General features: G+C 39.4%; 1 protein-coding gene across 1 annotated transcript in view; it reads left to right on the forward strand.

The window, feature by feature from the left end:
* The window catches only part of babam2 (BRISC and BRCA1 A complex member 2), an 86,874-nt gene that overhangs the window by 3,038 nt on the left and 70,155 nt on the right, over positions 1 to 13,681 (forward strand). The window contains exons 3-4 of the mRNA XM_061843116.1: positions 3,057 to 3,133; positions 9,027 to 9,121. Coding sequence (XP_061699100.1) covers positions 3,057 to 3,133; positions 9,027 to 9,121 — 172 coding nt within the window. The remainder of the gene's footprint in view (positions 1 to 3,056; positions 3,134 to 9,026; positions 9,122 to 13,681) is intronic.

Consider the following 13,681-nt stretch of genomic DNA (forward strand, 5'->3'; position numbering starts at 1 on the left):
GTGACTAAAACGAACTGATCATGAGAGATCATCATTATGGCTTTCTCTGAGGGGCCTTCAAAGGGAGCTACTTTAAGAGCTTTAGGAAACTTGCCTGTCTGAAGTGAGCAATTGATCTTTCGCTGCAAGTGTGTGAGCACATACTTCAGAATATCTTTGAAAAAGTCAGATGGTATTGATTGTTGATGGTTTCAGTTGCTGACATGGTAATCGAGTTTCTCCTGGGTGACTTTAGGTCAAAATCAGTTTTAATGGCCAAGTATGTAACACAAAAGAAATTTGTTTCCGCCAATCGGTGCCGCCCTTATACGACATTCATGTTGAGTACCGAGAAAAAGAACAAACAAACAAGAACAAAGTAGAAGTATTTCTAGGAGGGAAGGGAAGTATTTCTGACAAGAGTCACAGTCGTGCAAAGATGGAGAGTCTTCTAGCATTTAGAGAGCAGTTAGAGTGCCCACTATCCCCCACATTATCTTAAGCTTCTACAGTGTGCCCTTACCTTTTTTGCGGTTCACCGTTATAGACCAGTGCAATGAAATTGTGCAAAGGGTGCAGTTTAATGTGATGAATCGTGCGATGGTCTTGAGTATATATTACTAATACTAATTGGACCAGGTGAGTGTGAGGGTGTGTCCCAACAACGGTGCAAGGCAGAAAATATTAGGTTCACTGATCAAGAATTTAATGACTTAATTGCAACAGGGGAAAAAACAGTTTGAATGCCTGCTAGTTTTGATTTGTATTGATCGGTAGCACCTACCCGACGGGAGGAGCTGGAAGAGCTGGTGGCCAAGATGTGTAGGGTCCGAAAGGATTCTGTCCATTCTGGTTCTTTGGTTCTTTCTTTGTGCTGCTTTCCTGGGAGTTTTCCCAACATAATTCGCGGGACTACTCAGGATGTAAATGGAGTTTAAAGTGCATGTTTTGTGTCAATTATTTCTTTAGTCATTGTGTTATTTATCACTTTCTAGTTATGTTATTCTGTCTGCAATAGTGTGGTCATTTTTAGTTTTGATGTGACACTGTGAGTCTGAACAACATGTTGACTAACGACTTGCCTACACTGTCAGTGTACGGGGGAATGTAAGCTTCATAAGGTTCTGCTTCTTCTTCTTTTTCTTTTCCTTTCGGCTTTTCCTGTTAGGGGTCGCCACAGAGGTTCATCTAGTGTTAACTTTACATTATTTTTTTGTTATAGTTATTTGGGATTCTCATCCATTTATGAAAACAAAATTAAAAACATTTAAATAAAGCTGACCAAAATCATAAAATGGTAAGAATTACTCAGGAAATACTGACCTGGAATTTATTCTGCAACCTGCTCTGAATGCAAAGCAACACGTTGGGCAGCACAGTGTGTATTTCTAAGATGTGAATTCTGTCAAATGAATTGTCCAGTTCGATCCTCTTTTCTGCCCGTCATTTTCATTGTTCTGTGGACTTGCGGTGCCCGTACCAGTGAAGAAGTTTAATGTGGCATTTTGTAGGGTTACTAGCACTAGCACTCAGTAGCAGACCGCATGCACGAATCACGACATACCTCGCTGCCAAAAGTAGGTCGATCTGTGAGTTTACGACATTGAGTCGGAAATCATTTCCGGGGCGGGATATCCGAGTGCTTGGACAAGCAAACATGGGGGTTGTTATCAACTTTCCCGTCGCCCGGGCAGTCTGTTTTGTCAGATTATTTTAACCTCTCTATTAAATGTGGTATGTCAATGCGAGGCGGGACGGTGGAGCAGCTGGTAAAGCGTTGGCCTCACAGTTCTGAGGTCCCCGGTTCAATCCCGGACCCCCCTGTGTGGAGTTTGAATGTTCTCCCCGTGCCTGCGTGGGTTTCCTCCAGTCACCCCGGTTTCCTCCCACATTCCAAAAACATGCAACATTAATTGGACACTCTAAATTAAGGTGTGATTGTGAGTGCGGCTGTTTATCTCAATGTGCCCTGCGATTGGCTGGCAACCAGTTCAGGGTGTACCACGCTTCCTGTCCGTTGACAGCTGGGATAGGCTCCAGCACTCCCGGTCACCCTCGTGAGGATAAGCGGTGAAGAAATGTATGGATGGATGTCAATGCGATAATTTTAATGAAGTCAAATTTTTATGTGACTTTCTGAATTTTAATGCACAAATATCGCAGAATCGTGCCCTGGGTTTATTCCTCCTATGTAACCAGAATGTTTAGTTGTACATTAATGAAAAAGTCACACAAAAAATATTTACAAAATTTGGAACTTGGTGCACACATAAGGTCATGTCATGTCATTATCTAAGCCGATTATCCTCACAAGGTTTGTGGGAAAGCTGGAGCCTATCCTAGCTAGTTTCAGGTGAAAGGCGAACGACACCGTGAATCGGTCGCCAGTCAGTCGCAGGGCAGATGTCGACACCATCACTGAGCGGGAATCGATCCCACACTGCCTGCACCAAAGGCAGGCGTGTGTACCACTACACCATCAGTGATTCTCACACATAAGGTGTGTTGTCAATTTTGGAGAAAATCTAATAATTTTAAGTGTATTTTAGGGTCGCAAAAATACAGTTCGTATTATACATAGGCATTTTAATCTTGCATCCATCATTCACAGATTTTCGGGATTCGTGGGTTTGGGGGTAAGGAACATAGCCCCCGTGAATACTGAGGGAACTCTGTAATATGTAATTAAAAAAATACACACAAATTGTCAGATAGCATGTCTTAATGTCAAATGATGGAATTTTAACCTCCTTAGAGATGACCAGGTCTAAGATTTGAGGAGTGTGCGTTGTACTCTTAATATGTTGGGAAAGGTCAAATGTATCACGTATAAAAGTTCTGTGTATATACAATATTATTGTCATTCAATGCTGTCTTATACATGCTTGTTTTCTGTTGATAGTTCCTTAAGATTAGCAGTAATTAGTAAGAAGATTGTCAATTTACATTTTTAACTTTAATTAGACCAAATCACAATTTTTTTTAACAAACCAGTCAACACACAGTATCCACAGTGTGTTTTATTTGTTTGCGCTTGCTCACTGTCATTTTATTTTTTAAATGTCTTCCATATTCAGATGTACATCTTTGACCCCAGGTCCTTGCTGCGATCGCTTCAAGCTTCACATCCCTTATGCTGGAGAAACCCTCAAATGTATGTAAGAATAATGAGCATATTTCTGTTCTGAATTTTTTTCTGATTGTGTCATGCATGGCAGTTTGTACATACGTCTGGTATACCATCACCGTTTCAACAGTAAATACCTAATTGTCTTTTGGCATTGGCCCTATTAGAGATTTAACATTTTAATTAGCAAGGCACAATCATAATTGATGTGTCGGTTGTGCGTCACACATAAGTGGTTTGAATCTGAGATAAATAGCACATGCATTTATTATTACATAAAAGGGTTAAGAGAAAATATCTACTGTAAATGATTATTTTTTAGATGTATGAAAGATAAACAAACATACTTAATTTCCCCTAAAACTACCGCAAACACATATCATAAATCTGCTCACCGTCCGGTGATATTGAGTCATTAATAAATGTTGTTGATCTTTAATGTTGTCTTAAATGTTATTTCAGATGTTTGATTTTGTAATCCTGTCTAGTGGAAAAAAATTAAAGGGACACAAGGGGAAGCAGACATTTTCTTATCTCACAATGTCTGGGTTATGGTCACTGTTGTTTAATGTCCAGTAATGTCTCATTTTGTGTCTAAACATTATGTAAAACAGCTATTACACTGAAACTTACAGTGTTGGAAAGACTACTTGGGAAATGTAGTTTGTTACATTTACAAGTTTTCCTGTAAATTTCAGTTACTTTGTCAACATCCCTCCATCCATCCATCCATCCATCCATTTTCTGAGCCGCTTTTCCTCACAAGGGTAGTGGGAGTGCAGGAGCCACTCACAGTTGTCATTAGGCAGGAGGCAGGGTACACTCTGAACTGGTTGCCAGCCAGTCACCAGGCACATGGAGACAGATAACAGTCACACTTACAGTGATGAAAGTCCTACGGATTTTCCCGGAATTCCAGATTTTTACATTTTCATGAAAATTGCTCCGGAAAATTGTGGAAAAACTGCCTGAAATTAATCCGGATATTAGTTGACAACATTGAACGAACATGCGTTTGAGTTCGTTGTTTTGCTTTCACGAGCATAGCCATGTTGAGGCACTAACCCTAGTAACAGTAACGCCCCTTCCCTTGCATTCTCTCAAGACGTCGCTTATTTTGTGTGGTCTTGACATTAATTTACGCGTTTATTTTGTAAACGTTAACTCAACAAGCATGCTCCAAAACAACCGGTATTCACCCGGAACCAGGAAATGCAAGTTAACCGTACTGACCATGTACGGAGCGTGTACGAAAGCGCATGTTCAGAACTGCTTCACGTAACGCGACCGCATTTATGTCGAAAGTCATCAACATTATGAGCCATGTCAAAGGAAAGTCAGTTACACCAGGGGTGCACATTGCGTCGATCGTGAGGCAGTGTGACGGCGTAACATTGACTATCATCCACCTCGTCGCTTGATTCAGCTGTGGCCAATACGGCGCATGCACATAAAGCCGCGTCCTAGCAAGCCGGCCTCCTATTTATTTTTTTTTTTTGGTCAGGACTTAGAAATTTTAATTTTTGTCTAAATTTTGTTCACAGATATCGCCAGAATGCACCACAGCCATCCATTTTTTCAAAATGTTCCAGGGAGGGGCATGCCCCCGGACCCCCCTAGTGCTCGCATTTGTATTTTCAGGAATTCACAAAAGTCCATTTTCATCTCTACTCTTACAATCACACTTAGGGGCAATTTAGGGTCTTCAATTGATGTTGCATGTTTTGGGCATGTGGGAGAAAACCGGAGTGCCTGGAGAAAATCATGGTGCTGGGATTTGAACCCAGGTCCTCAGCTGCTCCACCATGCCGCCGCTTTGTCAACCTATATAACGAATAACATTGAAATTTGTATAACTTTTGTTAGTTGGAAATCAATGCATCAACAGGCCACTTGGCTATTTCTTCAAAACACTTGGATTAAAACCATACATTAATTTTTTGTAATACATTCATCTTGCGTTCCACTTATCCTCACTGCGGTCGCAGGCATGCTGGAAATGATCCCAACTGTCTTTGGGTTAGATGCAGGGCAAAATAGAAACAAACAACCATTCGCACCCACATTCACACCTACGAACAATTTAGAGCCTTCACTCAACCTAAACTGCAAGCTTTGGGATGTGGGAGGAAACCGGGGTGCTTGAAGAAATTTTAGGCAAGGACAAGGAGAACATCCAAAAACCACACAAGTAGGGCAACCTGTTGTTCACCATGTAATTAATCACATATTTTTTCTTCCCCAAATAATAAATGATTAAAAAGAAAGGGAATTACAAACAAAAATGTGATTGTTGCATCAGCTCTATACAGCATGTAGACAACAGGATACCATGTTGACCTAAACACATGGGCACACAATATAGACAGACAATAGTGGGTTATATAACAACCTAAGTATGTGATGGCATTAATATTCCATTGGTTTTAGAAGGTGGATCTCGATATGAAAAAAACCTTGATTTTAGTAGGCACAGTTGCTAGAAATGAATTGACGGCTCATAATTATTGTTTGCAATGTAAATAATTGTATTCTTTGATTTGCTAAAGAGTCATTTCTGGGTCTGAACTCCCTCCCAGGTCACCCATTGCACTTTATTTTCTCGTCAAATAACCCAATTGAGCTCAGATTTTGCATTAAAGCTTTCCATCCTTAATCATAATGTAGGAAGTATGATGGAAATTCCCCTCAAATTGCCAGCAGGCATGCCTCCCTCCACATTATTTTAATAGATCAGAAAAATGACACACTTGAACATTTTTTTTTTTTTTTTTAAATAAACTTACCTCAGGTTTTTGTACAGCATGCCTCCCTAATCAGGCTTTTACTCTATACAGCTAACAAAATAGGCTATCCATTCTCAATGTGTCACGGATTAGGATTTATTAAATGATCAGTTGCAGTGCAGTGAAATATGATTGTAGTGGGTTTCAGTCACAACAATGAATGGGGCCGGCTTTAGTCAATTTATCAAAGAGAATATCAAAATACCCTATTATTAGTATGGCAAAGCTATCCAATATAACTTGTTTTTACACTGTCATGGTTTTGGAAGATCTCTTTAATTCTTCAAATCGTGGAGGCTGCAACTTGAAAGTAAATAAAAAACAGGCCATTGGCATTCCTTCATGGCACGTGAAATCTCTGCAGCTGTTGTACTTTAGTGTGCTTTGGCCGGAGGATGAACGTTTGTTTAATCAAGGATGCAGGGCTGCAGGTTGGTGTCTGCCAGTTTATGGACCGTCCCACTTCTAGCGTGCCAAGGTCTGGTACACTCTGCACAGATCTAAGCATCATTAATTCAAACCCAGCCGCCCTCTGATCCACAATTTGCCTGGTACCATGAAACAACAATTTGTGGCTTTTCTTCTTATGCATAGTAAGACCGTGTGACCTGCCTTGCATCCTGTTGACAGTGGTGGGATATTATTGTATGGGTGGCACAGTTGTGCAGTGCAGGGCACTGCTCCTGTCTATCAATATCAGTTGCAATAGACTACAGCTCCCAGGGCCCCTGCACAGGATATGTGGGTATAGAAAATGGATGGAAGTGTAGTGTAGTCTGGTACAACCTGCAAAGTGGCAGCTTGGACAACATCTTTAACACTAGATCCATTCCAGTATATAAAGTGGATCAACAAACTTATGTTAAATGTCAAAATGAGACCAATGTAAATCCTTTCAAGCTTTTCTACCATTAATGTGCCCTGTAACCTGTACAACTCAATTAATTGGAAAAAATGAATCTATTTGAGTGCTGATAGTGTGGTCGCATAAGTATGCACACCCTTTTCTAACTGGGGATGTGGCTGTGTTCATAATTCATCAGCCAGAATTTAAAGCCTCTGGTTAACCCCCCAATAAAGTTCGGAGGCTTTTCCTGAAATTTTTGTAGCCATTACTGACAGCACAAGCAATGATCTGCAAAGAACTTCCACAGCACCAGAAGGATGTCATTATAAAAAGATATTAGTCTTAAGGGTACAAAATAATTTCCCAGGCATGAACAAGACAATCGCCACAGCCAGTGAATACACTGAGTTCCCTCAAGTCATTATCAAGTGGATAAAATAGGGCACAACGTTAACATTACCAAGAACTGGACATGCTGCCCAAATGTATAAAAAGGAAAGAGGCAGAAAATATCTTTGAAGGGGCTGCATGAATTTCTGAAAAGTATATGCTGTTTATTATATTGACAGTAATCTCCTTCAGTTTTGACTAAGATAAGGGGTACAGTGGCAAGAAAGAAAAAAAAAAAAAATCTAAACCCGACACGTGGTAAACACTTTAAATCTTTCAAATTCCTGTGGGATTTTTTTTTCTCATCCAATGAAACCATGGTTGAACTTTTTGACCATAATTCCAAAAGCAAAGCAAAGCAAATTCATTTGTATAGCACATTTCATACATGAAGTAACCCAATGTGCTTTACATGATTAAAAGCATTTGAAAACAAAGAGATAAAACATTTAAAACAGGATAAAACAATGAAAATGACAAAATATATATTAAAAAAGGGATGTTTAGCAACCACAACAGTGCTCATCACCAAAAGAACATAATTATGACAGTGATTTATGCAGCATCATGCTTTGGGGGTTTTTTTTCTTCAGCTGTAACTGGGGCATTTCAACAAGGTGGATGGAATTAAGAACGCTCCCAAATATATACCAGTCAGTGTAATGCAAAACCTTCAGGGTTTTGCAACAGACCAAAGAAAGACTACTGGCGTAGCTGAACTTAAGTTGAGGTTATCAAAGACACAGTAAATGGTGGCAGGTGGCTGTCTGCAAGTGGCTGACGCACATTTAAACTTGAGTTTCAATGTGATTGTTTATTTCTGAACACAATGACATCCCAGTTATAAGCGCGCATGCTCATTTGTCTAACAACATAATCTATTTTAATCTCTCCAAAATGTATCTTTTTTTTTTTCAATTGAGTTGTACAATTTATAGGTCACATTAATGGAGGAAAATATTCTTAAACAATTTGCTTTGGTGTCATTTTTTTATTCCACAAAAACTTGGCATTTGAACAGTCATCCTTAGAGTTTTAATTTCCACTGTATTTCTGTCTGACTTTCAGTAGTTTACAGCACCTCCTCTTGTCTGTTTAAATCTTCACCACTGGAAATGTCCATCCATACATTTAAGTTGATCTCTTCCTGCTGTCGGCAGAGTCCGTCAGAAAGCAGAAGTCAACAGTTTTGTAGCACATAAATAGAATTGTGCAACATTTGAGAACATTGTGATCCTGCATTACTGACACATGTGATTTTATTACGACGGCCTCATTTCTTAGCCATGATCATTTTGTATGCTTTACATGACTTTTTTCCCCGACATAAATGTGATGCTTAGAACTTGAGTCCTATTATTTCTGTCAGTTACTATTTTTGTATCTATTTTATTTTCACAACGATGACTTTGACTTTCTTCACGTCCAAATGTCAAGTTGGCTCATTATGTGAGGTGCTTAAAAGAATAAAAACAACGAGGGCTCAAATCTTTGTCATGTGAAAAACACATGATACACAAAATATTTGTTATACTCAGCACTCACGTGTATCATTGTATTTTATTTACTAAATTGTCATGTCAACCACACCTGACGGGGTAATATTCACATTCTCATTTGATTTCTTACTTTCTAAATAATACCAAATTAATGTAGAACGTACACTGCAATACATTGTTTTTGTAAATATACCATAGCTATTTTTTTCTTACATTTAAAAAAACATTACAAAGTTAACATAACTGAAACTTGAATTCTATTTTTAGAGCATTAACAAATTCTGATCCCCAGATTATTGCCAATTTCTGAATTTAAAGGGCATTGTACAGAGCAAAAAAGACTTTGGATTTGTGACTCATTATTAAGATATTCTGTTTCCATTTTTTTTCACCCTCAGGGGATATTATATTTAATGCCAACTATCCAGAGCTGCCCCCAGATTTTATTTTTGGTGAAGATGCAGAGTTTCTGCCCGAACCTTCAGAATTACCGGTGAGTTTCAAGGTTAAGTAAATCATGCAATGGAGACATTTTCTTGAACATATTTGCCACACAGATAGCACAGTGAATGACTGGTGAGAGAGACTAAATTGCCCTGAGGTGTGATTGTAAGTGCAAATGCTTGTTTGTTTTTATATGCCCTGTGATTGGCTGTCAAGCAGTTCAGGGTGTGACCCTGCCTCCTGCCTGAAGATAGCTTGTATGGGCTCCAGTACTCCCATGACCCTTATAAGGATAAGTGGCTCATTATATATCTTTGTCACCCAAGCGTGCTTTCACATGGTCACCTTTTAATTCGTGTGTCTCCTTGGTGCTGTGTTTGTATTTGTTTGTATGCTTGTATGTGTGCTTGTGTTTGACATGTCAAACTCTGGTGGGGACCATATTCACTGGTCCGAAACGTCCCACAAGAGGTGATGTCATTACGGTTCTCTTTTATATTCTGTGGCGCAGCAAGTTTGGTGGCACAACATCTTTGGTGACAGTATTGGCAAGGGTTTGGTTTAGTATATTTGTCCTAAGATAAGTGGCTTGGAAAATGGATGGATGTCCTCATAGTATAGTTGTACATAATCCTCCCTTTCACACAGCCAGAGTGTGTTTGATACCCAGGGATATTTGACCAGGGTCAGCGCCCCCAGTACCTAGCCCCTTCCGGTGCCTGGGTTGCATGAGGAAGGCCGTCTGCCGTAAGAACTGTGCCAAAAAATATCATGAATGACTTGCTATGGTAATCCCTGACAAGTAAAGCAGAAATTCACTTTCTTTTTTTGGTTTACCATGTTTGCAGCCAGTATTCACATACTGTTCTTATGTCACTTTGTTTGTTACCTTGTTTTGTGAGCACACCTTCTTTTCAATGTGTGAAAAAGTTAGTTTGTCAAAATATTATGAATTATAAATACAAATGCCTATTGTATTCAGATTAACGTTTATTTGTGCTGCTTTTTATTCAGTTATCAATCAGTGTTTCACACAATAGATACATTTTCTATTTAGATACTTGTAACCAGTAAAACAAAACTAACTATTAAATTCTTTTTTTTGATGTGCCTGGAACTTTTGCCATTAGAATACTAATTGAACAAAAGACTTAGACATTCTTCACAAAACCCATCATCTGATTCAGACCAGATATAGTGAACTATCAAAGGAAAGCACACGAAGTTAAGTTCCACTTTTACTGTTTTTCTTTCTCATTTTGCATGCATCGTTTCTCCATTTATTATCCCTCTCACTCACCCCTCAAAAAAAAAAACACAACACCATCACTGTTAGTATGAATATGGTACTGCTGTGTGATGGATAGATAGATAGATAGATAGATAGATAGATAGATAGATAGATAGATAGATAGATAGATAGATAGATAGATGATTGATTATACTTCATACCATGTGGTGCTGTCTTTCTGTTAAGTCTTATTCTTAACCTTGCATTCAGTGAGCAGCTAAGCTTTCTGGCTTTAGTGGAGAAAGCCGATGTATGCAGAAATTTGGGTCATATCGCCAGTATAGGAACGTATAGTGAAGAAAATAAGTATTTGCACACCCTGCTATATTGCAAGTTCTCGCACTTAGAAATCATGGAGGGGTCTCAAATTTTCCTCGTAGGTGCATGTCCGCTGTGAGAGAGTTAATCTAAAAAGAAAAATCCAGAAACCTCAATGAATGATTTTTTTTTTAACCATTTATTTGTGTGATACAGCTGCAATAAGTATTTGAACAGCTAGAGCTAGAATTCTGACCCTCCAAGACCTGTCCGCCCTTAAAAGTCCACCTCCACTCCATGTATTATCCTGAATCAGATGCACCTGTGTGAGGTCGTTAGCTGCATAAAGACACCTGTCCACCCCATACAATCAGCAAGACGCAAATTTGTAACATGGCCGAGACCAAAGAGGTGTCCAAAGACACCAGAGACAAAATTGTACAACTCCACACGGCTGGAAAGGGCTACAGAGAAATTGCCCAGCAGCTTGGTGAAAAAAGGTCCACTGTTGGAGGAATCATTAGAAAATGGAAGAAGCTAGAAATGACGATCAATGTCAATCGGAGTGGAACCCCATGCAAGATATCGCCTCATGCGGTTTCAATGATCCTTAGAAAGGTGAGGAATCAGCTCAGGACGACACAACACAACTTGGAAAATGACCTGAAAAGAGCTGGGACCACCATTTCCAAGGTGACTGTTGGTAATACACCAAGACATCATGATTTGAAATCATGCATAGCACGAAAGGTTCCCCTGCTTAAACAAGCACATGTCTAGGCCCGTCTTAAGTTTGCCAATGACAATGGGGATGATACAGAGGAGTCATATGAGAAAATTTCGTGGTCATATGAGACCAAAATGGAACTTTTTGGTCAAGTTTCCACTAACACCAGCCTTACTGTGAAGCATGGGAGTGGTAGGATCATTCTTTGGGGGTGTTTTTCAGCACATGAGACGGAATGACTGCACTGTAATAAGGAGAGGATGACCGCGGCCATGTATTGTCAGATTTTGGGGAACAGCCTCTTTCCCTCAGTCAGAGCATTGAAGATGGGTCGTGGCTAGGTCTTTGAGCATGACAATGACCCGAAGCACACAGCCAGGAAAATCAAGGTGTGGCTCCTTAAGAAGCATATCAAGGTTCTTGGGTGGCCTAACCAGTCTCCAGACCTAAACACAATAGAAAATGTTTGGAGGGAGCTGAAACCCCGTGTTTCTCAGCGACAGCCCAGCAACCTGTCTGATCTAGAAAAGATCTGTGTGGAGGAGTGTGCCAAAATCCCTCCTGCAGTGTGTGCATACCTGAAGAACAACTACATGAAATGTTTGACCTCTGTAATTGCAAACAAAGGCTACTGTACCAAATATTAACATTGGTTTTCTCAGGTGTTCAAATACTTATTTGTACCTGTATCACACAAATAAATCCCTAAAAATCATCATACATTGTGATTTCTGGATTTTTCTTTTTAGATTATCTCTCTCACAGTGGACATGCACCAACGATGAAAATTTCAGAGCCCTCCATGATTTCTAATTGGGAGAACTTGCAATATTTCAGGGTGTACAAATACTTTTTTTCTTCCCTGTATCTCGTTCATACACCGAGGACCCCTTGTACTAGGTTTTTTTTGTATTTTTCATTTTCAGGACATTCCAAATGGCTGTTGTTGCTATGCCCAATGTGTATGAAATAACTGGATCGATAGTCTTCCTTCGGTCTGCTTCTAAATTGTTTCCTTTTCTCCCATAGACAGTGCTTTGGTCTGCGCTTTGGTCTTTCATTTTTTCGTAACGGCAAATGCTGTTTGTACAGGTGAAATCTAAAGGCAAGATCAAGCACTATCTAACGTTGAAGCAGTCAAAAAAAAAAGATGTTTGGAGCGGGTAAAAAAATGCTACGCTAAGTGCGTGTGGCTTATTATCCGGGACGCGCTGTTGTCCGGAAAATACGGTAGGTTTGAGTTAGGGAAGTATTTTCTCTCTTTATTCAGCCATTTTACTTCTTGGAATTTTAAGGCTGGACTATGGAGTTAGCATTCTTATTTTTGCACCGGCCTAGCACAAAGCAGCTAAATTCCCCTACTTGTGTCAGAGTCTGGGAGAGGAGAGGGGAGTATTGCTCACTGTCTCATAAATCCAGCTGTGCGTGTAAGGGGAAGTACCTTTACTGAGCCAATGCTTGGCAGCCCTTTATGTGTTTATTTTCTCACATACGGTATATTCCTGCATTTTTTTTTTCCTTCATATGTTTGTAATTTTGCTGCCAGATCTGCTCTTGTCTGCCTCAACTTTTTTCCCTGTGCATGTTTGGTAAGTGCACCCTCCCTTCCCCTTTTAAACCCAACTTCCCAGAAAGTTCAAATCACCCCCAAAAGTGTCAGTTGAAAATTTCAAAGAATTATCAACAAGAAGAATTTAACAACTAATGAGAGCTAAGGTTATCCACTAATTTGCCAATTATCCCCAGAAGGGTCGATCAGATGATGAAATCATATTTAACTTTTAAATTCACATTCCTGTTGAAGAACGTCTACATAGCTGTGTATTGACAGAATTACTAAAAATTTTAAATTTAAGGCATATACTTTATTTTGTGTGACTGTTCAATACATTTTTAAGCACTATAGATCATGACGCCCAAAATGTGCTTAGAATGTGAAATATAATTTATTAACATTACATGCTGATATTACTTATATCGCCACCCATATGAAGTATTAAGTAATTAATAACCTGAATACTTAAGGCATAAAATCTCTGCAAACCTTGCAGCGGGATCAGACATTGTTTTTAATACCTTTACAGTTGTTTGTTCCAATAATATACCTGCCACTCATTTATTCATGTTCCTCGTTGCAATTGTCCACTGGAAAAGTTTGAATGGAGGTTAAGTGTGGGACCAGATTGGGTCGAATAGGCTCAGTGGTAAATCCCCAACCTAAGGACTTTGAAATGGATACAAGAAGTCTTGTTCTAAACTGGTCACTCTTCTTAACCTGCACCTCAACTTCATTTGAATGTGGGTGGAAGAGTAGACATTCGGGGCACAGAGAC

This window comes from Syngnathoides biaculeatus, chromosome 15, assembly GCF_019802595.1.
Source record: "Syngnathoides biaculeatus isolate LvHL_M chromosome 15, ASM1980259v1, whole genome shotgun sequence".
NCBI lineage: Eukaryota > Metazoa > Chordata > Actinopteri > Syngnathiformes > Syngnathidae > Syngnathoides > Syngnathoides biaculeatus.